Below are 27,291 nucleotides of genomic sequence, written 5' to 3' on the forward strand. Positions count from 1 at the left end.
AAACACAGGGGTGATTATATGGGCACATTTCTTTATTAGCACTGTCCAGCACCCTTAAGTATCCCACTCACGCTTAGTGAGCTGTACCATGGAGCTTTTTATTTCAAATGTGTGTCCTTAGCTGAGTCTCAGGGGAACACAGTGTGAGCACACGTACAAAAAATGACCTTAGTTACCACTTGTACAATTGTACAATAGTCGCATGCTATTATCCGGCTTTCACAATATGTCCTCGATTTGAAATGGCCTACTTGACATTGCTGAATGTATGACGCTGACAGACTTTGCCTAAGAAGTCTACACAGCGTACAGTGCCTTCAGAAATAATTCACTGGATTAAATTGAGATTTTTTTGTCACTGGCCTACACACAATACCCAATAATGTCAAAGTGGAATTATGCGTTTCGAAATGTTAAAAAATAATAATAAAAGATGAAAAGATGAAATGTCTTGAGTCTATAAGTATTCAACCCCTTTGTTATGGCAAGTCTAAATAAGTTCAGGAGTAAAAATGTGCTTAACAAGTCACATGCTCACTGTCTGCAATAATAGTGTTTAACATGATTTTTTAATGACTACCTCATCTCTGTACCCCACACATACAATTATCTGTAAGGTCCCTTAGTCGAGCAGGGAATTTCAAACACAGATTCAGTCTGCTTTACACCAGACACTGGGAGATGAATTCACCTTTCAGCAGCACAATAACCTATAACACAAGGCCAATTCTACACTGGAGTTACCAAGAAGACAGTGAATGTTTCTGAATGGCCGAGTTACAGTTTTGACTTAAATCTGCTTATAAAGCTATGGCAAGACCTGAAAATGGTTGTATAGCAATAACCAACAACCAATTTGACAGTTTGAAGAATTTTGAAAAGAATAATGGGAAAATGTTGCACAATCCAGGTGTGGAAAACTCTTAGAGACGTACCCAGAAAGACTCACAGCTGTAATCGCTGCCAAAGGTGATTCTAACATGTATTGAATCAGGGGGTTGAATACTTATCTAATCAGTATTTTTGTATAAATATTTTACAAATGTTAGAATTTTTCGCCCACTTCGACATTACAGATTATTTTGTGTAGATCGTTAAAAAAAACTGAGAAATCAATTTTAATAACACTTTGTAACACAACAAAATGTGGAAAAAGTCAAGGGGTGTGAATACTTTCTGAAGGTCCTGTCTGTGCTATTCTTACTACTTATTTTACATAACATTGGATAATGTTAGGAATACCTAGGATAGGATAAAGTAATCCTTCTAACCCCCCCCGCCTTAAAAGAAATAGATGCACTATTGTAAAGTGGTTGTTCCACTGGATATCATAAGGTGAATGCACCAATTTGTAAGTCGCTCTGGATAAGAGCGTCTGCTAAATGACTTAAATGTAAATGTAATAATATTCATTACAATATAATGCAATTTAGATCATCAAAGACAGTGGAAAAACTGTATAGGAAATGTTTCAAGAGAAACTTTGTGGCACCCATCTATGTACACTTGTTAAACTGTTTCCCTGCTCTAGGTTCGTCTAGAATGGCCCACCTACCTGGCTGTCAACCCCATGGACAACTCCCTGTACATCCTGGACAACAACATAGTGATCCAGATGTCAGAGAGCAGCCAGGTGAGGATCGTGGCGGGCCGGCCCATCCACTGCCAGGTCCCTGGGATCGACCACTACCTGGTCAGCAAGGCAGCCGTCCACTCCACCCTGGAGGCAGCCAAAGCCATCGCAGTTTCCCACCAGGGTACACTCTACATCGCTGAGACGGACGAGAGGAAGATCAACCGCATCCAGCAGGTCACCACCAACGGGGAGATCTCTGTGGTGGCCGGGGCGCCCACCGAGTGTGACTGCAAGATCGACCCCAACTGTGACTGCTTCTCCGGTGGGTTCCCTGTTGTGAACACCATTATGCCTCAGACTAACTTCAGTAGTCTATCAGAGACCTGTGGAGAGGCTCTCTGGATGGACATGCAATGATTTGGAACTATTGTAACCCGCCCGCATGATGTTTATGGTGGCATCAGTCTAGCTTGACAAAACAAACATACTTTAATGTGTGAAATAGCTCAGTAGAGGGCTGGGATGAACTGCAACTTTATTTTGCTTTTGCTCAACACTCCTCAGTTTGTCTATGATGTTGTATTATTCATATACATTTTATTTGACATCGCAACTTGTCAAACACCACATTATTATTCAATAAAGTATAAATACATAAATAGTTTTTCAATGTATTCTACCTTTGCTGGTTGAGTGTTCAATCTCTGCATTGTCCTTTTTCCACAGGCGATGGTGGATATGCCCGTGATGCCAAGCTGAAGGCTCCCTCCTCCCTGGCTGTTTCCCCTAACGGGACTCTGTACATCTCTGACCTGGGGAACATCCGTATCAGGGCCCTGTCCCCCAACAGGCCCCAGCTCAACCAGAACAGCATGTATGAGATCACCTCTGTGGTGGACCAGGAGCTCTATCTGTTCAGCGTGAACGGCACCCACCTCCACACCCGCAGCCTGGTCACCGGAGACTACGTCTATAACTTCACCTACTCAGGAGAGGGCGATGTGAGCGCCGTGATCTCCAGCGACGGCACCGCAGTCCACGTGCGCCGTGATGCCAATGGCGTGCCCCTCTGGCTGCTGGTGCCCGGGGGTCAGGTCTATTGGCTCACTATCAGCAACGGGGGCGTCCTCAAGAAAGTCTCCGCCCTGGCGCATGACCTAGCGCAGATCAGCTACCATGGCAACTCAGGTCTCCTGGCAACCATGAGCAATGAGATTGCCTGGACAACGGTCTATCAGTGAGTATTCCGCAGCACTTCTTCCCGTCTGTCTATTGACGTCAATGACAATTATGCTTAAGAATATACTCTATTAGCATCCTGCATATCACAGCCAAAGTCTTGTTCCTGTCTGCCTCTATGTGAAGCTGTAAGAGCTTCACCACCTACACTCCCATTATACAGTAACATTTTGCTGCAGTATTGCAGTTTTTCAGAGATAGTTTGGAGTGTGTGAAATTTGAAAGGTATTTAAATAAGATTGTCAGAAAAAAAGGAAATATAAATGGATTTTCTAATAGAAGATTATTTCCTAAATTATGTTTTTCTCTAATTGGGGCAATTCCACAGGCTGGCCTGCGGAAATTGTCTTCTTTTTGTTGGTGAATCAAAGCCTGAAAGAGAAGTGGGAATAGTGTGATTATGTAAAATGTTTGCGTAGGCATTTTGAGGGATTTGTTCAGGGGCGCATTGGGTTTAAAATCTGTTTGGATGTCAGGGGCAAAGAATCCTTTTCACTGCCTCTTTATTTTCCTCCCTTTAATTTAGTTTGATCGGCAATACAAACTTCCCTTTATTGTGTCCCTGTGAAAAAGCCGAAATCCACTCAAACTCCATTCTAACACTGTCCTCAGTGTCCTGCAGTGACTGCCGTTGGAGGTCAAACCTCATTGGCTCCTTTGTTCCAGCAGCATTGTTATACTGTCACCCAGTGGTGAAACTATGGAACTACAGGAAGGCACTCAGCTCCTTCCAAAATTAGAATATTCTGGAATCCACAGTAAATGATTCCATTTTACTATACAAGGTTGTCACAATATTTTAAGACCCACATTTCAGATCTTGTTAGGATGTTATATGACTGGGTGTGTCCTTGACCAGGTATAATTCTGATGGTCATCTCATCAATGTCACCTTGCCAACGGGAGAGGTCAGCAGTTTCTACGGCAATATGGAGAAATCAGTGCGGGTGGAAGCAGACACTTCAAATCGGGAGAAATTCATCACAGCCACAAACTTCTCTGCTGCCAGCACTATCTATACATTACGCCAAGGTAGTAGTAAGGTTTCGCGTCAGTTTCTCATCTCTCGTTTTTTTTCTTCATTATCATACCGCACTGTCACTGGGGAGAGGCCATGTGAAGTCAGGCATGTCACCAGCAATGATGAAGCAAATGCATTCCTTTCTATATCTAAGTTATTTCGGTCTCCTTAACGCATTGTTCACATGCATGTCTTTACAAGGTTAACCGTTTTAATGACGGCCCAACAGCTATTTAATAGAGCGTTAAAATAAAAATGAGATGACAGGACTGACAAAGGTGTGAAGAGTTGGTGAGGAAGTAAACACTGACTTTCCTACAAACATCATAGAAGATAGAAGTGGGAGCGCAGCTGAGAGCAGAGTTTAATCCATGTCTCGCAATCTCCTTTCACACGGTCACACCTCTGTTCTCACATAGACACACAAGTGGTTTGTAGAAATATAGTGACTCAAGGAGATAGCAATGAAATGTCACATGGCACGTGCAATAATATACCACTCTGTTATCTCTTCAATAAAAGTGGTGAATAATATTATTCATGTCTTTTATTGAAGAGATAACACAGTGGTATTACTGAAAGCCATATGCATATTCAACAGTCAGTATAATTATAATACTTTTCCCCCTGACTGCTGCCATTTACGGTATGTAGGCTACAGTGGAACCAGTCTTCTGTGGTAGTATGAGTTGGCTGTTCCTGTTGTAGTACTGCATGAGTTAACCTCTCCCTCTCTCTCTCCCACTCACTCTGTTACTCTGTCCCATGTCCCCACACAGAGCATGCTCAAAACACATACCGTGTGAGTTCGGACGGCTCTCTGTGGGTGACGTTCGCCAGCGGCATGGAGGTGACCCTGAACACGGAACCCCACATCTCGGCGGGCGTGGTCAACCCCACGGTGGGCAAGTGTAACATCACCCTTCCGGGAGAGAATGCTCACAGCGTCATCGAGTGGAGGCAGAGAAGAGACCAGGCTAAAGGGAACTACACAGCCTACGAACGCAGGCTCAGGGTAAGGAAGAGACAGAGCAGACTATGTGAGCACAATACCCCTCACCATATGTTTTGTGTGGGAGGAATGTCTACATGTGGTACAATACAACAGTGTGTTGAAGGTGTTACTTACAGTACAACAGACCGATTGTCTCCCTACGGGACTTTGATGACTCTTCCATAACACTATAGGTCATGGTAAATGGAAGATATACAGTGCCTTCAAAAAGTATTCATACCCCTTTTTTTCTCACCCATCTACACACAATACCCCATAATGACAAAGTGAAACACATTTTTGTAAATATTTGCACATTATTCTTTTTAAAATTCTTCAAGCTCTGTCAAGTTGGTTGTTGGTCATTGCTAGACTGCCATTTTCAAGTCTTGACATAGATTTTCAAGCCAATTTAAGTCACAACTGTAACTAGGCAACTCAGGAACATTCAATGTCGTCTTGGTAAGCATCTCCAGTGTATATTTGGCCTTGTGTTTTAGGTTGAAAGGTGAATTTGTCCTCAGTGTATGTTGGAAAGCAGACTGAACCAGGCTTTCCTCTAGGATTTTTCCTGTGCTTAGCTCCATTCCATTTCTTTTTATCCTAAAAAACTCCCTAGTCCTTGCTGATGACAAGCATACCCATAACATGATGCAGCCACCACCATACTTGAAAATATGAAGAGTGGTACTCAGTGATGTGTTGTGTTGGATTTGTCCCAAGCAGAATGCTTTGTATTCAGGACATAAAGTACATTTATTTGCCATGTTTTTTGCAGTTTTACTTTAGTGCCTTATTGCAAACAAGATGGAATATTTTTTCTGTACAGACTTCCTTCTTTTCACTGTCATTTAGGTTAGTATTGTGGAGTAACTACAATGTTGATGATCCATCCTCAGTGAAATAGTGAAATCCCTGAATGTTTTCCTTCCTCTTCGGCAACTGAGTTAGGAAGGACGCCTATATCGCTGTAGTGACTGGGTGTATTGATACACCATCCAAAGTATAATTAATAACTTCACCATACTGAAAAGGATTTATTCAATGTCTGATTTATTTTATTTTACCCATCTACCAATAGGTGCCCTTCTTTGCGAGGCATTGGAAAACCTTCCTAGTCTTTGTGGTTGAATCTGTTTTTGAAATGCACTGCTTGACTAAGGGACCTTACAGATAATTGTATGTGTGACATACAGAGATGAGGTAGTCATTCAAAAATCATGTTAAACACTATTATTGCACACAGAGTGAGTCCATGCTACTTATTCCTCCTGAATTGATTTAGGCTTGCCTCAAGACAGCTTTTCATTTGTAATGAATTAGTAAAAAATAAATAAACTTAATTCCACTTTCACGTTATGGGGTAGTGTGTGTAAGCCGGTGATGAAAAACTACATTTAATCCATTTTAAATTCAGGCTGTAACACAACAAAATTTGGAAAAAGTCAAGGGGTGTGAAAACTTTCTGAAGGCAATGTACGTACAGTTGAAGTCGGAAATTTACATACAGTTAGGTTGGAGTCATTAAAACTTGTTTTTCAACCACTCCACACATTTCTTGTGAACAAACTATAGTTTTGGCTAGTCACTTAGGACATTTACTTTGTGCATGACACAAGTACATTTTCCAACAATTGTTTACAGACATATTATTTCACTTATAATTCACTGTATCACAATTCCAGTGGGTCAGAAGTTACATACACTTAAGTTGACTTTGCCTTTAAACAGCTTGGACAATTCCAGAAAATGATGTCATAGCTTTAGAAGCTTCTGAGTCAATTGAAGGTGTAACTGTGGATGTATTTCAAGGCCTACCTTCAAACTCAGTGCCTCTTTGCTTGACATCATGGGAAAATCAAAAGAAATCAGCCAAGACCTCAGAAAAAAAATAGACCTTCACAAGTCTGGTTCATCCTTGGAAGCAATTTCCAAATGCCTGAAGGTACAACGTTCATCTGTACAAACAATAGTACGCAAGTGTGAACACAATGGGAATGCGCAGCCGTCATACCGCTCAGGAAGGAGTCTCGTTCTGTCTCCTAGAGATTAATGTATTTTGGTGCTAAAAGTGCAAATCAATCCCAGAACAACAGCAAAGGACCTTGTGAAGATGCTGGAGGAAACCTGTACAAAAGTATCTATATCCACAGTAAAACGAGTCCTATATCGACATAACCTGCTCAGGAAAGAAGAAGCCACTGCTCCAAAACCGCCATAAAAAAGTCAGACTACGGTATGCAACTGCACATGGGGACAAAGATTGTACTTTTTGGAGAAATGTCCTCTGGTCTGATGAAACAAAAATAGAACTGTTTGGCCATAATGACCATCGTTATGTTTGGAGGAAAAAGGGGGAGGCTTGCAAGCCAAAGAACACAATCCCAACCGTGAAGCACGGGGGTGGCAGCATCATGTTGTGGTGGTGCTTTGCTGCAGGAGGGACTGGTGCACTTCACAAAATAGATGGTATCATGAGGGAGGAAAATTATGTGGATATATTGAAGCAACATCTCAAGACATCAGTCAGGAAGTTAAAGCTTGGTCGCAAATGGGTCTTCCAAATGGACAATGACCCCAAGCATACTTCAAGAGTTGTGGCAAAATGGCTTAAGTACAACAAAATCAAGGTATTGGAGCGGCCATCACAAAGCCCTGACCTCAATCCTGTAGAAAATTTGTGGGCAGAACTGAAAAAGTGTGTGCGAGCAAAGAGGCCTAAAAACCTGATTCAGTTACAACAGCCATGTCAGGAGGAATGGGCCAAAATTCACCCAACTTATTGTGGGAAGCTTGTGGAAGGCTACCCAAAACGTTTGACCCAAGCTAAACAATTTAAAGGCAATGCTACCAAATACTAATTGAGTGTATGTAAACTTCTGACCCACTGGGAATGTGATGAAAGTAATAAAAGCTGAAATAAATCATTCTCTCTACTATTATTCTGACATTTCACATTCTTAAAATAAAGTGGTAATCCTAACTGACCTAATACAGGGATTTTTTACTAAGATTAAATGTCAGGAATTGTGAAAAACTGAGTTTAAATGTATTTGGCAAGGGGGAACGTAAACTTCCGACTTCAACTGTATAGACATGACTTGCTCAAATATGGATCCCTAGAACTTTTTTGTGGAATATTTTTAGATTCAGACAGTGAAATTGGGAAATCAATTGTATCCCAGACTTCATAGAACATGCACAGAGGGAGATACGATGATGACTGTCAGAGAAAGGAGGATAACGAGGGAAAGACTGTGCAGAATGTTTGACTTATTCCTCCTACCAATTAGGATGAAATGAAATAAAAGCATTTAGGGCCCATTTCTAGTTGAGCTGAGGCAGAGAGGGAACATTCAGCTCCATTACTGCCTGTCTTAATCGCAATTTCTAGTGATGGTGAAAACACTCATTTACCATCACACTAAAGTCTTTAAAAGCTCGGTGTCGAATCAGCATCACAGATCTGTTTTTTAAACATAACATAGATTGTATCACTCTTATCTCTGGGGATAGAACCGTTTTCCAGTCAACAGATTGTTACTCGGAGGAACGACTGTACCACTCACTCACCTATCATTCTTGTCTCTCACCATCCCCAGGCTCACAACAGAAACGTGCTGTCCATAGACTTTAACCAAGCCACACGAGTAGGCAAGATCTATGACGACCACCGCAAGTTCACCCTGCGGATCCTCTATGACCAGATGGGTCGTCCCATCGTCTGGTCCCCCAGCAGCAAGTACAATGAGGTGAATGTGACCTACTCTCCAGCGGGCCTGGTGACCAGCATCCAGAGGGGCAACTGGTCAGAGAAACTGGAGTATGAGAATGGGAGGGTGGTCTCCAGGACATGGACCAATGGGAAGATATGGAGCTACACTTTCCTGGAGAAGGTATTCAGTTATTTGCTAGACGTGATTTATCCGGGAACAAATTGTTTTAGTTTGTTCTCTGTATGGATATGAATGAAGTGGCAGTCTGTAGCTCAGAGCATTAATCTACTTCTGTTTGTGTGTTCTGCAGTCGGTCATGCTGCTGTTGCACAGCCAGCGGCGGTACACCTTTGAGTATGACCACACAGACTACCTGATGTCTGTGACCATGCCCAGTATGGTGCGTCACAGCCTGCAGTCTATGCTGTCAGTGGGCTACTACAGGAACACCTACAGCCCTCCAGACAGCAGCGGAGCCTCTGTGATCCAGGACTACAGCCATGATGGCCGTCTGCTCCAGACTCTGTACCTGGGCACAGGCCGCCGTATCCTCTACCGCTACACCCGCCAGTCCCGCCTGGCAGAGATCCTGTACGACACCACCCTGGTCACCTACACCTACGAGGAGACCTCCGGGGGGGTGAAGACCATCCACCTCATGAACCAGGGCTTCATGTGCACCATCCGCTACAGACAGACAGGTACCGCAATACAGACCAACCTTCTGGCTAACTAGAAGGGGAATAGCATGTAATGACTATACAAACGAAGACAAGTCGGTTAAACCTCAGTAATAAAGTATGATCCTCACATAACAAAAAGAAGATGATAAGATGGATTCTAAATGATTGGGATGCCATAAAGGAGCTTATTGATTTTAATAATGTAATGTATTATGACAGGTTAATGTAAGAAATAAAACCACAAATGGTTGTGCCTCTGCAGGAGTTTAAGACAATAAGCCATATAAGCTATAGGAGATGAGGAGGCCTTTAGGCATAGCTGAAGATTATCCTTCATTGTGAGCTCTAATCACTATAAGCAATTCTGATAATGCTTTATGTCAGACTAGACTTAAAGTTTGACATATAAGTCTGCTTTGAGAGATTGAGTATACCACCATGAAATACACTATTAGCACTTCTTGAAATATATCCTCTGGCATATGGCCCCAATAATTAACCCATGAGAATGATATATCCTATTCAGCCTGCTAAGTTTGAATCTATTTTTGGGAGCAAAATCCATGAATGTCTCCAGAACTCAGTAGGGATTTGAAATCCCTATAAAGCCAATGTGGAATGGCACACTGATTATATAGGGCACCAAATCAGAACCCATTCTGAAGAGATGGAGATTGGGAGTGCTGCTGTGCACTGATGAGCAATTTCCTCAGCTTCACAGACTTCTATTCTGTCCTTTTTTTAGACGTACATGTCTCGCTGTTGGGGGTCACCAGACTCTGCCAGTCTCTCCCAGTCTCCATGCTAGGCCCCCCTGCACAAATCCACCTCGATTTTCTTCTAACGAATTGACGTGAACATGTTCTTAATAGCATCCCAGGTCCTCCATTGGCTGGCCACAATAAGTCTGATTTGAAGCTGAAATAAGCAATCAGGGACAGCAGAGAGAGAGGGATGATGGTAGACGAGAGCATGAATGAGAATCCTTGAGAATATATAGCCTGGCTGGTTGATTTGGCGTGCTCAATTATGGACTTTTACATGCTGGTTTTGATATGGTGTACACTACATTGCCAAAAGTAGGTGGACACCCCTTCAAATTAGTGGATTCAGCTATTTCAGCCACACCCGTTGCTGACTGGTGTATAAAATCGAGCACACAGCCATGCAATCTCGATAGTCGGACATTGGCAGTAGAATGGCCCGTACTGAAGAGCTCAGTTACTTTCAACGTGGCACCTTCATAGGATGCCACCTTTCCAACAAATCAGTTCATCAAATTTGTGCCCTGCTAGAGCTGCCCCAGTCAGCTGTAAGCGATGTTATTGTGAAGTGGAAACGTCTAGGAGCAACAATGGCTCAGCCGCGAAGTGGTAGGCCACACAAGCTCACAGAACGTGATCGCCGAGTGCTAAAGCGCGTAGCGGGTAAAAATCGTCTGTCCTCGGTTGCAACACTCACTACTGAGTTCCAAACTGCCTCTGGAAGCAACGTCAGCACAAGAACTGTTCGTTGGGAGCTTCATGAAATGGGTTTCAATGGCCGAGCAGCCGGACACAAGCCTAAGATCACCATGCGCAATGACAAGTGTCAGCTGGAGTGGTGTAAAGCTCGCCGCCATTGGACTCCGGATCAGTGAAAACGCTTTGAATCACCCTTCACCATCTGGCAGTAAGACGGACAAATCTAGGTTTGGCGGATGCCAGGAGAACGCTACCTGTCCAATGCATAGTGCCAACTGTAAAGTTTGGTGGAGGAGGAATAATGGTCTGGGGCTGTTTTTCATGGTTCGGGCTAGGCACCTTAGTTCCAGTGAAGGGAAATCTTAACACTACAGCATACAATGACATTTTAGACGATTCTGTGCTTCCAACTTCGTGGCAACAGTTTGGGGAACGCCCTTTCCTGTTTCAGCATGACAATGCCCCTGTGCACAAAGCAAGGTCCATACAGAAATGGTTCGTCGAGATCAGTGTGGAAAACTTGACTGGCCTGCACAGAGTCCTGACCTCAACCCCATTGAACACCTTTGGGATGAATTGGAACACTGACAGCGAGCCAGGCCTAATCGCCCAATGTCAGTGCCCAACCTCTCTAATGCTCTTGTGGCTGAATGGAAGCAAGTCCCTACAGCAATGTTCCAACATCTAGTGGAAAGCCTTCCCAGAAGAGTGGAGGCTGTTCTAGCAGCAAAGAGGGGACCAACTCCATATTAATGCCCATTATTTTGGAATGAGATGTTTGACGAGCAGGTGTCCACATACTTTTGGTAATATAGTTGTATGTACTGTATACCTTCATTAAAACGAATTGCTTATATATCACCTACTTTGATGTTATATACATTACACACTTTCACTTCAGTAGTGTAGATAACAATTAATTAACCTTGTGCACACCTACACTAAGTATCAGACTGTAGGACTTTTTTTGTTGCCCTGTGAGTTCCTGAGCAGCTTTGAGATCCAAATGAAGGTATTGAGCATGTTGTTAGAGGCCTTTACAGAGCTGACTGGGAGAATGAATAAACCCACATTAATTAACTGCCATTCAATTGCTTTGTCATTCAATCTGCAATTTCAAGCATGACAGGTCAACAGCCTCCAACTTAATTTGCAGTCACATAATACTATCACCATGTAATATTCATCTCCTAAGGACAGAAGTAATTAAAATGTCTTTCATTCTGCTTTAGTTAGTTCAGTCTAAGCAGTCATACAAATACTATGTGCAACCCATATGGGTGTGAACAAAGCAGTTTGATAACCTGGATTAGTATTGGTAGTCTTCAGGCATCTCTGCTCTGCTATTGAAGATATGTATGGCTTCAAACTTTGAAGAGCTGCTAGAGTCATGAACATGTATTTTATAATTACTCAGATATGACGTTTCATTGTTTTTTTAAAGGATAATTAAATGGATTATTCTCCCCACAGGTCCTCTGGTTGGGAGACAGATCTACAGGTTTAGTGTGGAGGGCCTGGTGAATGCCAGATTTGACTACAGCTATAATAACTTCCGGGTCACCAGCATGCAGGCCATGATTAATGAAACCCCTCTTCCCATTGACCTTTACCGTTATGTTGACGTGTCAGGAAGAATTGAACAGTTTGGGAAATTCAGTGTCATAAACTATGACCTCAATCAAGTGATCACTACACACATCATGAAGCACACGAAGATATTTAATGCCAACGGACAAGTGATCGAGGTCCAGTACGAGATCCTGAAGTCTATTGCCTACTGGATGACAGTGCAGTATGACAACATGGGCCGCATCACTATCTGTGACATCAGGATTGGTGTGGATAACAACATCACACGCTACTCATACGAGTATGATGCTGATAGTCAGCTCCAGGCTGTGTCGGTGAATGATAGGCCACAGTGGCGCTATAGTTACGACCTCAACGGCAACATTAATTTACTGAGTCATGGCAACAGTGCCAGACTAACGCCGCTGCGCTACGACTTACGTGACCGCATAACAAGACTCGGAGAAATTCAGTACAAAATGGATGAAGATGGCTTTCTTCGCCTGCGGGGCAATGTCATGTTTGATTACAACTCCAACGGGCTGCTTGCCAAAGCGTTTGACAAAGTGTCAGAGAGGAGTGTTCACTACCGCTACGACGGCCTGGGCAGGCGGGTGGCCAGCAGGACCAGTGACGGCCAGCAGCAGCAGTACTTCTATGCTGACCTGACCAAACCCACCAGGGTGACCCACATGTACAACCACTCCAGCTCTGAGATCACCTCGCTCTACTACGACCTGCAGGGACACCTGATCGCCATGGAGCTGAGCAGCGGGGAGGAGTACTACGTAGCCTGTGATAACTCTGGCACGCCACTGGCCATCTTCAGCAGCCAAGGACACATAGTCAAGGAGATGCTCTACACCCCTTACGGAGACATCTACCAAGACTCAAACCCTTCCTTTCTGCTGATCATCGGGTTCCAGGGCGGTCTCTATGACGCGCTGACCAAGCTGGTCCACCTGGGGAGGAGGGACTATGATGTGGTGGCTGGGAGGTGGACCACTCCCAACCATAACCTGTGGACGGAGCTCAGCATCAACCCCAAGCCTTTCAACCTCTACTCCTTCAAAAACAACTACCCTGTTGCAGAGTTACAGGATGTCACCAAGTTCACTACAGGTAAGACTAATGTTGATGAGATCCACTATATGTTCCTTAGGAGATATACACTGCATGCACAATTATTAGGCGTATTCCTCAGGATTCATTTTATTGTTGAAGAAATACAATGCTCTCAGTCAATCCAAAATGTTATTGAACCTCAAACCTGAATGTCAAAGGAAAAGTGAGTTTTGTCTGTCTCTGGGGAATATATGTGTACACAATTATTAGGCAACTAAATTTAAAAATGATCACTTGTTAATTCTCTAATTTTTTGAGTAATTGTAACAAATAAGTAACACAAAATGACAATTAAATAACATTTTTGGCCAAAATACTCAGTGACCAATGTAGCCACCCTTCTTTTCAATAACTGCCATGAGCCTTCCATCCATGGAGTGTCAGTTTTTTGATCTGTTCACGATCAACTTTCGCTGAAGCAGCAACCACAGCCTCCCAAATGCTGTAAAGAGGTGTATTGTCTTCCCTCACTGTAAATCTCACGTTTGAGAAGGGCCCACACGTTCTCAATAGGATTTAAGTCAGGTGAGGAAGGGGGCCAGGTCATTATTCTGGCATCTTTGAGGCCCTTGCTGGCTAGCCAAGCAGTGGAGTACTTGGATGCATGTGATGGAGCATTGTCCTGCATAAAGATCATGGCCTTCCTGAATGCTGAGGACTTCTTCCTGTACCACTGATTGAAGAAAGAATGTTCCAGAAACTGGCAGTAGGTTTGGGAGTTGAGTTTCAGTCCATCTTCAACCCGAAAAGGTCCAACTACCTCATCCTTAATGATAGCAGCCCATACCAGTACCCCCTCCTCCACCTTGCTGGCGCCTGACTCAAAGTGGTGCCCCGTGTCCATTACTGATCTAGCCACGGGCCCGTCCATTTGGTCCATCAAGAGTCACTCTCATTTCATCTGTCCATAAAACCTTTGAAAAATCTGTCTTCAGGTATTTCTTTACCCAATCTTGACGCTTCAACTTATTCAGTGGTGGTCATGTTTCAGCCTTCTTGACGTTGGCCATGTCTCTGAGCACTTGACACCTTGTACTTCTGGACACTCCAGATAGGTTGCAGTTCTGGAATATGCTGGCACTGGAGGATAATGGGTTCCTGGTAGCTACACGTTTAAGTCTTTTGCAGTTCATTTGCGCCTTTTTTTCTCCATGCGTTTTTTGCGCCCCAGTTGACTATTCGCAACAAAACGTTTGATTGTCCGGTGATCACGCATCAATAGTTTAGCTATTTCAAGAGTGTTGCATCCGTCTGAAAGGCATTTTACAATTTTTTACTTTTCAGTCTCAGTCTCTTTTTTGGCCCATTTTACCTGAGGTAATGAAGCTGCCTAATAATTATGCACATCTGGATATATGGTGTAATTCACTTTTGCCACACCCTCCCTCCTGATTAAATCCGATAAGCATTCAAGTTTATATGGTTTGGAGTTGGAAAATGTGCATAGAAATAATGATAAGAACAGAATACTCACTTTTCGAATAATTGTTCACGCAGTGTAGACAGATATTTAGACAGGATGGTTTCAATTGTGTTGCATGACAAAAGCTCAAATCCAATGCCCTGTAATTGACTCCTCCATACCTTCTGTCTCCAGACATCAGCAGCTGGTTGCAACTGTTTGGGTTCCAGCTCCACAACGTTGTCCCTGGTTACCCCAAGCCGGAGGTGGAGAGCATGGAGCAAACCTACGAAATGATGAAGACTCAAACCAAGACACAAGACTGGGACCCTAGCAAGGTGAGCTAAACCTAGACTAGGCCTAGTCTAACAGAGCCTAATCTCCAGCCATGTATGGTCCTTAGATATTAGATGACCTGAAAGTCCTTATTATCATTAGATAACCATCCCATGTGTGTTTGTCTGCCAGGTTCTGTTGGGTATCCAGTGTGAGCTGCAGAAACACCTAAAGAACTTCATCTCTCTGGACCGACTGCCTATGAGTAAGGTGACTGGTCAGCTGGGGACGTGGCATGGCCGGAGGCCCCGCTTCTCTGCCATCTCCTCCATCTTTGGAAAGGGTGTCAAGTTCGCCATCAGAGATAATGTTGTCACCACCGAAATCATTGGGGTTGCAAGCGAGGACAGCCGGCGTGTGGCAGCAGTCCTAAACCATGCGCTCTACCTATCCGGCCTGCACTTCACGGTGAACGGTCTGGACACTCACTACTTTGTCAAGCCCGGCCTGCTGGAGGGGGATCTGGGAGTGGTTGGCCACAACGGAGCGGGTCGCGTCCTGGAGAACGGCGTCAACGTGACCGTGTCTCAGATGACGACGGTGGTGGATGGGAGGACTAGGCGCTTCGCTGACATCCAGATGCAGCACGGGACTCTGTGCTTCAACATCCGCTACGGGGCCACAGAGGAAGAGGAGAGGGAGCATGTTCTGGAGGTGGCCCGGCAGAGGGCGGTGGAGCAGGCCTGGGTCATCGAGCAGAGGAGGCTGGAGGAAGGAGAGGAAGGCTCCAGGCTCTGGACAGAAGGAGAGAGGCAGCAGTTGCTCACCACTGGACAGGTTCCCGGCTATGGCGGCTACTTCGTGCTCCCCGTGGAGCAGTACCTGGAGCTCTCTGACAGTGCCAACAACATTCACTTCATGAGGCAAAGTGAAATAGGGAGGAGGTAACAGCGGCATCGTGCTTCACTACTGCCGTGGGTTCCCCTTCACCAAAGACAGTCTGTTTTTAGACACAATGATTTGTTGTACCGTTTTTTCTAGAATGATGACGATAAATATACAAAAAAAAGACAACTGCCTTTAAGTGACAAATGATGGTATTTTGTTTCACCTGTGTTCTGATTGTTTTGTTTCTTCTGAGAATGAATTGATCATTTGAAACTCTTGACTGTCTTTCATTTTGGAGTTACTTGGCTAGCTTATGTAATTTGACCTACTTTGTAAGCTGTTAGATATGCTGAATCTGAGATGACAGACTCCGTATCAAGTTCATTACCATATAATTAATCTTTATACATACTGTATCTATAACAGTGTAGTGAATTGCTGTCATTTCAGTTCATACAGTGCATATCTGTCTGCGATCTCTTGAGAAATGGCAGTGACAGCTACTGTCTTCTTTTGTGAATGAGACTCACTGGCATCGGGAATTTTGCTGCTTTCTGCGTATTTAAAGTTCTGGTGGTACAATGGAGTAGATTGTGTGGGTTTAGACACATGACATTGTATATAGCGAGTGCTTTAGCGAGATACAAGTGCTTAACTTAATAATGTGTTGTTACTGATTATTAATCGTTAATCCTATCAATAGAATTGATCACTGGAGTTACACAGAGCAACAGGAAAAAGTATTCATGCTGAAAACCTGTACAGTACAGTTTACTTTTTTACAAATTGCTTATTGTAAAATATAATGTATTATCTGGGTGGAGCTTGTGCCTTTCTGCTCTTAAAAAAACTTTGAAGGATGACAATTTAATCAAAACATCTCCTTCCATACCATGAAAGTGTTATTATTTATGTACTGGACTAGAATCCTTATGGAGTGGAGCTTGCAGGGCAGACTATAGTGCCCTATGCAAAGTGCTAAATCATAGTGTAAATGTTACAGAAAACCTCATATTGTAATTCACAGATATTACATTCATTGTACCTTAATTATTCTGATACCATTACAAGGCAATCCTTCCCAGTCCCTGATCAGTTATATCTGAGCTAGTAAGTCAATTGGCAGACAGTGCAGTAGATAAGTCTCTGCCGCCAATGTGAAATCAAAACATTACAAATTAGTTGTGTAAGAATTGTACTGAAACGATGATACGTTTGTAAAAAATGTCCATACATGTAGGAGAAGGCCCACTTACAGTTATCAAGTGGGTAGTATAGCAGAAAGAGAATAGAACAAATTCACAGTTGGTAGCTTACAAGAGCCTGACTGTGTACTAGTTACGGGTCAAACGTAGTGAATGTGGAGGAGGATTTTTCAGAGAGAAATGCACACATTGAGTAGCTGTTTAAAACAGATAAAACGGTCTGGAAACATCCATTTTTTAAATATTTACTCAACATGTATTTTGTCTGATTAATTTACTACAACGAAGTCACATTGTGTTTCAGCATGTCATTCTTCTGTAAAAAGATTGCAAGTACTGTATGCCGTATGCCTCGGCGTCTAGTATTCCACCAAAAATTAGAGGAAATTAGATGTGCATAACATTACACCATCTTCACAACAGCTGAAATATTTTGAATGCAGCCCCAATTAAACAAGTCTTAGTTCATCAATAGTTTACTCAGTCCTTTGAAACATCTAAGAATCCTCATTATTTCCAAAGACAAACTTTCAAGTCTGGGATGATATTGAACTATTTATTATTTATTAACTTTTGGCTCAAAGTATGACATGTTTGGAGCTGGAGAAGAGGGATTTAAAAAGTGAAAGGTTGTCCAGTTATCCACCCTCACACATTACCCATATCCACAATTTGGTTGTATTGTTAAGGATTTTTTATAATTGGGCTGTGTATGGTTTGTGTAGTGACATTTGTTTTCCATGCTTCTCATACAGAAATGAAACATTAACACTGTGGAAAAGGCTGAACCAAAAGCATGGAGTACAAAGACAAACACCCTATATTCTGATAATCACTTTAATACTGTCCAGTTCATAAAAAATATAATTCTGTGCAACCTTATCTGTTGTTTTTTACTTTCATTTTCATTGGGTTGTATTGCAAAAATGAATTGTATAAAATATAGGCTATATGGTATACTATATAACATATTTTGGGTAAATTAATTGATAGTACTCCATATAATAAATAATGCTCTGCCCACTGGTGTTCATATTGATGATACTGTCTCAGTTGGGTAACTCCGAGAGCGAAGACAGTGTGATTGCCAAGATACATTTGTATGGTATGAAAACACTGATATCGCTTGATTGCATTTTCTACTCTGGGCTTTGACCAAGAGGCATGTATTTTCTGCAAGCGCTCCAGGAAGTGGGTGTAAATAATGAGAAGTTAATATATTGGGTGTGGAAAGTTCATATTCAAAACAAGGTACTTTGAAGGTTTGACTTTTAATAAATAAATGTGCAAATTCTTTATCCAAATGTTTTGATGTTGTTTCTTTCATTGTATTATGAAATAATATGAGTGTATTCAGTGGTTTTAAATTGATAGCTGTACCATGAAAATAATCAAACACAGAAATTGTTTAAATTGAATCGTTTCACCATTATATATATATATATATATTGTTAAAGTTTGTATCTTTGAAGAGGAGCCATCATCTCATAGGTACTGCTGCTCAGTGTTAGTGTGTTGGTTTTCCACAGGGTATAGGGGCATCGCCAGATGGATTTCCAAAGGCAGCTATCAGATTCCTTATCGTCCCGAATAATCGTGTCTGTACTCTACACTCTGTCTGAAACACAGAAACGCCTTATCTGTTCATTCAGGTCAAGTCAGAATAGTTTGCTATTTCCAAAATAACTACGAGGTTTTGTCACTAATACCACATTAACGTGTTATAATTTTGTGTGTTCTGTAGCGTTTTGAGGCCATACCTCCTAAGGGATGTGCTTTCTATAATTGGAATGTAAGAAAATGTGTATGAATGTACAGTATATTGTTGTAATTCACGTGTTGCCATGTGGTAATTACTGTTAACCAATGGATATTGATATCATGTTTATTATTTCTCTTTTCTCATCACAACTGTCCAGGGCCCCTCCTTGATTTGGAACACTGTAGGTATAGACATCATCTTTCAGTGAAAATAGCTGAAAAATATAACAGCAATTCAATGAAAAGTGATTAAGTGTAATCGTACAGTACATTACAGTCCAATATTTATGGTATTCGGTAGTCTGTGTAAATTGGACTCAAATTAAATGGAACAACCCGTCTGTATGAGCATGAATCAGAAAGATGGAAACACAGGTGTGTATTTGTCACACAAAAAGGCATGTCATATCATCCATCTGTTGTTTTCATTCTGTAAAGTTGTTATCCACCGCCTTGCTGAGAAATTATGCGTTTTCGTCACAACAGCATTGATGCAAATGTGAATTTATAGCTAAAGTCAATCAAAATTGCAATAACTAAACCTACAATGGATCAACAATACTGTTCAAGAACTCACAGAACACATAGGCAGTAGGTATTGGCCTCACTCTCACTGTCTCGGAGATGTCTCCCATCTCTCCTCACAGCACCCAGGTTCCTCTCAGTAGTGGCCTTGCTGATAGAACATGAGTCCGTTTACCATGGAGCTATCACACTGAAGCCTGCCATCACTATGAATGAATAACACTGACACACAATCGGTATGGTAGTATTTACAGTACAGTAGCATCTACAAGAAATCATATATCCTAAGAGGAAAGAAAAGATCACACATAGGCTTACAGATGTAGGATCTTAATTTGAGCCAGTTTGCTGCAACAGGAAATGTGAATTCTAATTAATGAAAAGAAGATTTTAGGGGTTGACACATTTTTCGAAAGAGAAAAATCAATCTGAAATTTCAAAGTGGAAATTACAAACTTCATAAGCCTTCTTAAACCTCAAATATGTCCAATACACTATACATTCTCATGCAACACAGTAATCCAATTAAGATCCTACATCTGTACTCTCTGGTCATTAGGAAAACACTGCAGGAAACAGTATTGAAGTATAGTACCAGTATTTACATGTACGTCACCTTGATTTGTTTTTCACTATTCTGTTCAGACCATATTAGTTGATAATATGATGGGTCTGGATGAGTTTTAATAACTAAAACTACAATTTGAAATAAAAACTACGCAATTATCAATCAGAGAGAATTCTTTTCCACCTGCAGTTATCAAACCCAGCCACAGAGTGGCAGTAAAACTGCCTATATTAATGCTTGTTACTCAGTCTACTCCTTGTCTCCATTACTGTTGCAAACAGAAATGTCAGGAGAAAAAAAACAGCAAGTTTTGATTATATGACAAACAAGCAAATGCATGTTCAAATTGCTACAATGTGATGCGAACTCGACTCCTGGCTTTCCCATGTTCAACTTGAGCATGACCTTAACTGAATATATGTTTTGTTTTCACACCAAGAAGACTGCCATTACTGTCTGGCTTTCATTATTCTGTTATATTAAATGAAGAGTGACTGGAAAACATAGAATTCATAGCGTATCCTGATAAGGGTTGTACATTTGACACAATACAATGTAAATTATGGTTCAAGAGACACAAATTGTACAGTTCACAGTAGATGTTTGCTTGGACCTTTTCCTGCCGTTTAGAAGGCTCTGTGTTCACTGACATTTTTGTTACTTATATACAATAAAAACAACATACACATCACATTATTGTAACTAGGACAAAGGCACATACACTGTAGTTGTATATTTCACACACTTATTATCACACTGGCCTGTGTATCTCAGAAAACATGACAGGTTTACTCAGCACATATACTGTAGATTTGGTGATATAATATCCCTTCCCCCTAACATGAGCTTGGTGGCATGCGATGTTAAACTGACATTTAAATCTATGTTTATATTCCCTCTGTCCAGCCTGCAGGTTGTCCCTAATTAGAAGTAGATAGGGGGGGTTAACGTCCCCTGGAGACTAGGCCTGGTGGTCATTCAGGATCCCCGGTGTCAACTGTTACACATTTGACAGACAGGCCTCTCATAGTCCTGCCATGTAACCTCTCTGCACTAGGGGCCCCTACTGTGTTGGTCCAGAGTCTCCAGTGGCCCTGTGTCCTTGAGGTCACTGAGCTTCCTGGAGAAGGAGCTGAGCCTGGTGCTGATGGAGTCTCTCTTTTGGGACAGCCTGGGAGCCTTCTCCTCGTACAGCCGCCACAGCTGCTCCCGAAAGTGGTTCCCCACAAAGCAGTAGAGGAAGGGGTTGATGGCGCTGTTGGAGAAGCCCAGGCAGAGGGTGAAGGGCATCAGGGTAATGATGGTCTGGCGCACCCAACAGCTGTGCATCACCCCCAGGGTGCTCAGGACGTCCAGGAAGGTCAGCACGTGGAAGGGGAACCAGCAGACGAAGAAGGCCAGCACCACAGCCACCACCATCTTCATTACGCGGTCCAGGTTCCTGGAACTCTTGTCCAAGCTGGGCTGTCCCCCCAGGAGGTGCTTCGCGATGCGGCAGTAGCAGCTGGCGATGACTGTGAAGGGCACCAAGAAGGCCAGGATGTTCTTGGTCAGGGCCAGGCCTGGGAACCAGTAGGGCTGGGTAGGTGGGTAGATGAGGACGCAGGCCGTGACCCCCAGCTCCTTGAGGTGGTAGGTGTCTCGGAAGGCCATGGTGGGGATGGTCATGAGGCCGGCGATGGTCCAGATCACACCGCTGACCACTCGCGCCCGACACAGGTTCCTGCTGCACTGAGACTGGAGGGGATAGACAATGGCTCTGTATCGGTCCACACTCATACAGGTGATGAAGTAGATGCTGGCGTAGACGTTCAGGGAGAGGAGGCAGCCACACAGCTTACACATCAGCCCACCAAACATCCAGTTGTAGTCAAAGGAGTAGTAGATTGCCCAGAAAGGCAGGCTGATCAGGAACAACAGATCTGAGAGGGCCAAGTTTACAATGTAAGTGTTGGCCACTGTTTTACGGTTGGACTTTTGACGTAACACGAACACCACCAAGATATTGCCCACGAAACCAAGAACAAAGATAACACTGTAGATGGTGGGGATCAGCTTGTTCTGATGCAGAGAGGGGGAGATGGAATCACATGAGGACGAATTGCTCATTAGATGTTCTGACGAGTTGGTGGCCATTGAGAGGTTAGAGTGTGTTGATGCCATGGGTACTCTGTGTCCGTGATTGCTTCTACAGCCAACTCCCACTAAGGCCTGTAAGATTAACATAAAATCAGCAACATTTTAAATTAGAGAAACAAGGTCTCCTAACAAAATCAAATATCTGTAACCTAAAATACATGCACTAGTTAGTTGCAATACGTCAGTAACTAAAACACAATGAGACAGTTTTGGCAAACATGGTAAGAAATTGCTCAATGTTAGTAGACACATACAGGGTGGGCCAACTGAAGAATGAGGTGTTCTCAGCCAAGACTGAATATATTACATTCTGATGACAGCCAAATATTTTTGTGATAACAGCCGTATGTAAAATAATCGTATTATAGGGTGTTATTCTGTATTTTTCTAGCCCCTAACAGCAAATGTAAGAATCCCCAAACACTTTTCATTGTCATTTTGTCCTGAACCTAACGGAAAAAGAAATACATTTGTACAGCCCATTTGGGACTTGCTATTTGGACTGTGTTGTTTTGAGAATATGTATTGGATAGTCCTCCTCTGTGCAGGCTCCAGGCTGGAGTCCATCTGGATAGTGTTATATAGGAGGAGACAGAGGGAACATGTGGTTGGTTGTTTTAGAGGGCTCTGGGGGTTCTGGGGTTGGACATAATCCCCTCTCCAGTGTCCATTTGCATGAGAAACTCCCCTACATGCAGTAGTCTGCCAATGGTTCCCAAACTGTAAGGAACTCAGTCCGGCTTTAAACTCACTCTTGAAAGTTGTATCAGTAGAACGGTAGAAGGTCCAATTTTGAAATTAGGTAGTGAATCATCAGTTCCTCTTGTCATGTCAGTCATTGCATACCCTATAGAGCTATTTATACCTTGTCAGATGTCCAGAGCCCATGTCAGCTAACGTTTTTTATTTCGGTTATTTTGATCGCTCGGGAGATCTTTTAAGATCTTCCTTATTATAAAAAAACATTTTGTATTTGAAAGTGTGATAAAAGTAGTGGATTGGATGGATTTTCATTACCTTCATTCTATCTGAAAGTATTGTACATGTATGTAATATATTTACATTTATACCTCAATATTTATTACATACCTAATACACAGTGCACAAAACATTAGGAACACCTTCCTAATATTGAGTTACACCCACTTTTGCCCTCAGCTTCAATTCGTCGGGGCATGGACTCTACAAGGTGTCGAAAGCGTTCCACACGGATGCTGGCTCATGTTGACTCCAATGCTTCCCACAGTTGTGTCAAGTTGGCTGGATGTCCTTTGGGTGGTGGACCATTCTTGATACAAACGGGAAACTGTTGAGAGTGGAAAAACCCAGCAACGTTGCAGTTCTTGAGGCACTCAAACCGGTGTGCCCGGCCCCTACTACCATATCCCGTTCAAAAGGCACTTAAATCTTTTGTCTTGCCCATTCACCCTCTGAATGACACACAAACACAATCCATGTAAAAAAACTAAACTCTCCTCCCCTTCATCTACACTGATTGAAGTGGATTTAACAGGTGACATCAATAAGGGGTCATAGCTTTCACCTGGTCAGTCTGTGTCATGGAAAGAGCAGGTGTTCCTATTGTTTTTTACACTGAGTGTCAATTGAAACTAATATAATTGGAGGAGGTACTGTAGATTAAATTTATCACCAAATATAAATAATTAGTCACATTGGGTATAGAAAATCTAATACTTTCGGTGTGTTATGTATCATTAGTTTTTACATACGTGCTACCTGTCCCAGACCTGCTGTTTTCAACTCTCTAGAGACAGCAGGAGTGGTAGAGATACTCTCAATGATCGGCTATGAAAAGCCAACTGACATTTACTCTTGAGGTGCTGACTTGTTGCACCCTCGACAACTACTGTGATTATTATTATTTGACCATGCTGGTCATTTATGAACATTTGAACATCTTGGCCATGTTCTGTTATAATCTCCACCCAGCACAGCCAGAAGAGGACTGGCCACCCCTCATAGCCTGGTTCCTCTCTAGGTTTCTTCCTAGGTTTTTGCCTTTCTAGGGAGTTTTTCCTAGCCACTGTGCTTCTACACCTGCATTGCTTGCTGTTTGGAGTTTTAGGCTGGGTTTCTGTACAGCACTTTGAGATATCAGCTGATGTAAGAAGGGCTATATAAATAAATTTGATTTGACATATTGAAAACCATTAATGGATGTTATTTAAATAATATCACAGTGCTACTGTATCAACTTTTGTGTGACAAAACGTTCTAGCAATATGTTAAACTTTTAAACCTGTGAAATGAGTTCTTAACAGAGTACAGTTCAGCTCTTGAAATTGAGAAAAATACAAAAGTATTCTCTGTAGGGTTATTTTAAAATACTCTGCACTAATAATGAGGCTAATAACTTAAAGTATAATAGAGAGCATCATTTTGAATACTGATTACATACAATTTTCCTCTGTAATAAAATTATAATGTACAATTTTAATTAATCCCTTTGATATAATTAAACTTTCTTCCAAGATAACATAAAAATGACTATTTAAAAATCTCAAAGCCCCTATAACGTTCACATAAAGTCGAGTTACCTTATATCTTCTGCAGTTCAGTGAAAGTTAGTCCCGTGATGTGTTTGCCTGAACACTGGATGTATGAAGACTTGGTTCTGTGGTTTTTTTGTCTTCACCGGCCCATAGGGAGTCATCCAAGTCTATGAAAGAGGAACTTGACCACATGCCAGCATTATGGGCCAGGCCAGGCATTCGTCACTCCTCTATGTCCCGCTCCCCTCATAAAAACAAGCTGACGTCTAGAGGCATAGTACAGGGGCGCTTAAAGGGACAATCTGCAGTTACTACATCAATTTTTGGACTTAATGATATAGACCCATTGATTCTTGAAGAATATAACTTATGAGCTTAGCTCCACTGTCGTACCCCATGAGAACCTAAAATATAAACTTGTTTTACTCCAATGTTTGCAAACAATGTTAATGTAAACAAACACTGTATAGCCTCAAATCATGATTAAAACTATACTTTTGATATCATGGATGGTCAGTCCTTCTATCCATTGGGAGTGGTTACATTTCTCCAGCCCCATGCCTCAACTATTTACCAAATCAGTGGTGGAGTGCCTACTTTGTTATTGTTCAAACTGCAGATTGCCCCTATAAATACCATGACATGGTTTTAGTTTGGATTATCACCTCATACACAGGCTCAGTCCAAAACTTTTCCATCAGAGTTCAAGAGAATCTTACTGGAGGTGCAGAGTGGACGGTGAAAATCTTACACATTATATAAAAGAACAGTTAGAGATGTTCTCCTCAATGTACACAACACCCCATGTGCTGCTGATTTGATTTCCCTAAAAGAGGCCAGTCCAGAATTGAACTGCATGATGAAGGATGACGTCAATTGCCAATCATCTTGATTGCTGTAAATCATATTGATTGCTGTAAATCATATTGACTGCATCTTGAGTGTTATGGTGTCAAAAGCTTAATAGAAATTACAGAAATTACAGCTCTGAAATTACAGAAAATTGAGCATTATGATTATTTGATTTGTAACAATACACAAGAACCCTCTCAAAGGTGAGCGGTGATTGGGTAAGGTGCTGCCAGACTAGATAACATTGTGCGATCAGTGAGGAGATTAATCATCCAGGTCTACTGTTGAACGGTGTAGTGCGGCAGCCTGGTCTCACAGACTAGACGTAACATAGTATATGTAAATCCTGGACACTCAAATTAGTATGATTTGTTACGTTGGTATGGTTACATAAAACAGAAGGTTACTTATTAAGGCAAAAATGAAAGTAGGGTGGTTGGTCAGGGTGGATGGGCTTATAACACGTACGTCTAGCAACCCCAAGGTCATCAATGACAATTTTATCTAATTAGCAACTTTTCAACTACTTACTTTTATTTTGCTCTTTTGCAACTACATAGAATGTTAACTAACCCCTTCCCTAACCCTTTAACCTAACTCTTAACCTTACCCTTAACCCATAGTCTAGCTCATGTTAGCATTAGCCACCTAGCTAACATTAGCCATAAATTGTAATTTGTAACATATGATAATTTGCAAAATGTATATTGTACGAATTGCAATTCGTAACATCATACAAATTGTAATTAGTAACATATACAAAACGGATGATGAACATCCACAAATTAATTCATACCATACAAAACGTAACATATTACACTAATTGGAGTGTCCCGGATTTACATTTACTATACGACATCTACCCCTGAGTCCAGGTTGAGTGCGGTGGCTGAGGTATGGAGGGAGAGTAGTGACCTGGTGTCAGGGTAACAGGGAGGATATCTGTCCTGTAGATCTCATTACAGCCATCTCTCATTAGGATTAGGGAGGATGTAGACATTACTCACCTCCCTCTCAGCCAGCCAAAAGTCAACAAGTTCATGTTGCACTTCAAAGAGGATGAAATTCCAAACCTCCTAGTATGTATGAGAAACTAGCCGAGCCAGATGCAAGTGAGGTGGTGGTATCTTTAAATATCCAAGTAGCCTACTGGAGATTAGGTAGAAATTCTCAGAAAGGTCCACATATGTGGACCTAAATTATATGATAATCTGGCCTAAGGTTTTGCTACAGTAAACTCAGTGTCCACTACCAAAATATCCATGATGAAAAAGAAATCCTCTATTGCTTATGTAGCCACTACTCACTATGGGCCCAATTCAGACTTAGGAAATGTACGTCTTTCCTACGCAGTCAGATTTATGTCCTGTACACATTGCAGTACATCTTCACTGAGTCTTGCCCCGCTACTGAACGGACAAGTGTAGTGTTTGTAACGCAAGATAGAGGACAGCCTGTCTCTCATAAGAGATTGCAAAATATGAACTTTTCATTCAAGACAGGATAAATATATTGTTTCAGGTGATAATAAAACAGGTTTTGTTTAGTTACTTTTTCCTCAACTTGTTTCTCTAACTCTATAGCAAGTCAAACTAGCTTCGGTTGAAGATACCATTGTAGCTAGCAACCTCCACCTAATAATTATCATCAAAAACAAATAACATAACTATCCCAATAACCTTAAAACGGGAGCCAACAGTCATAATATAATTGGCTTAACAGCCAATGTGTATTATTTAACATTACTATTAAAATAGTACTCTTTTGGGAATG

General features: G+C 42.0%; 2 protein-coding genes across 3 annotated transcripts in view; one reads left to right on the forward strand and one right to left on the reverse strand.

The window, feature by feature from the left end:
- The window catches only part of LOC106603321 (teneurin-1-like), a 187,802-nt gene extending 169,344 nt beyond the window's left edge, over positions 1-18,458 (forward strand). Inside the window, 9 exon segments of the mRNA XM_014196852.2 lie at positions 1,532-1,898; positions 2,303-2,813; positions 3,675-3,847; positions 4,616-4,851; positions 8,433-8,726; positions 8,857-9,247; positions 12,166-13,386; positions 14,987-15,129; positions 15,260-18,458. Coding sequence (XP_014052327.2) covers positions 1,532-1,898; positions 2,303-2,813; positions 3,675-3,847; positions 4,616-4,851; positions 8,433-8,726; positions 8,857-9,247; positions 12,166-13,386; positions 14,987-15,129; positions 15,260-16,015 — 4,092 coding nt within the window. The 3' untranslated portion in view covers positions 16,016-18,458.
- A 573-nt stretch (positions 18,459-19,031) lies between these two features.
- On the reverse strand, positions 19,032-24,747 carry agtr2 (angiotensin II receptor, type 2). 2 transcript variants are annotated; one of them, NM_001173627.1, is made up of 2 exons: positions 24,712-24,747; positions 19,032-22,225 (listed from the first exon to the last, which is right to left on the reverse strand). In NM_001173627.1, exon 2 carries the CDS (start codon positions 22,175-22,177, stop codon positions 21,068-21,070), a length of 1,110 nt encoding a protein of 369 aa, NP_001167098.1. In that variant the 5' UTR covers positions 22,178-22,225; positions 24,712-24,747; the 3' UTR covers positions 19,032-21,067. The 2 variants fall into 2 exon arrangements, with proteins under 2 accessions (NP_001167098.1, XP_014052081.1); XM_014196606.2 differs by lacking the exon at positions 24,712-24,747 and adding an exon at positions 23,243-23,441 and having other exon boundaries at positions 19,680-22,225.
- Between the last annotated feature and the right edge of the window lie 2,544 nt (positions 24,748-27,291).

Source organism: Salmo salar, chromosome ssa04 (genome assembly GCF_905237065.1).
Source record: "Salmo salar chromosome ssa04, Ssal_v3.1, whole genome shotgun sequence".
NCBI classification, from domain to species: Eukaryota; Metazoa; Chordata; class Actinopteri; order Salmoniformes; family Salmonidae; genus Salmo; species Salmo salar.

Coding starts and splice junctions, on each gene's coding strand:
- agtr2 (NM_001173627.1), bottom strand. CDS start 22,177: ATGGCATCAACACACTCTAACCTCTCAATGGCCACCAACTCGTCAGAA.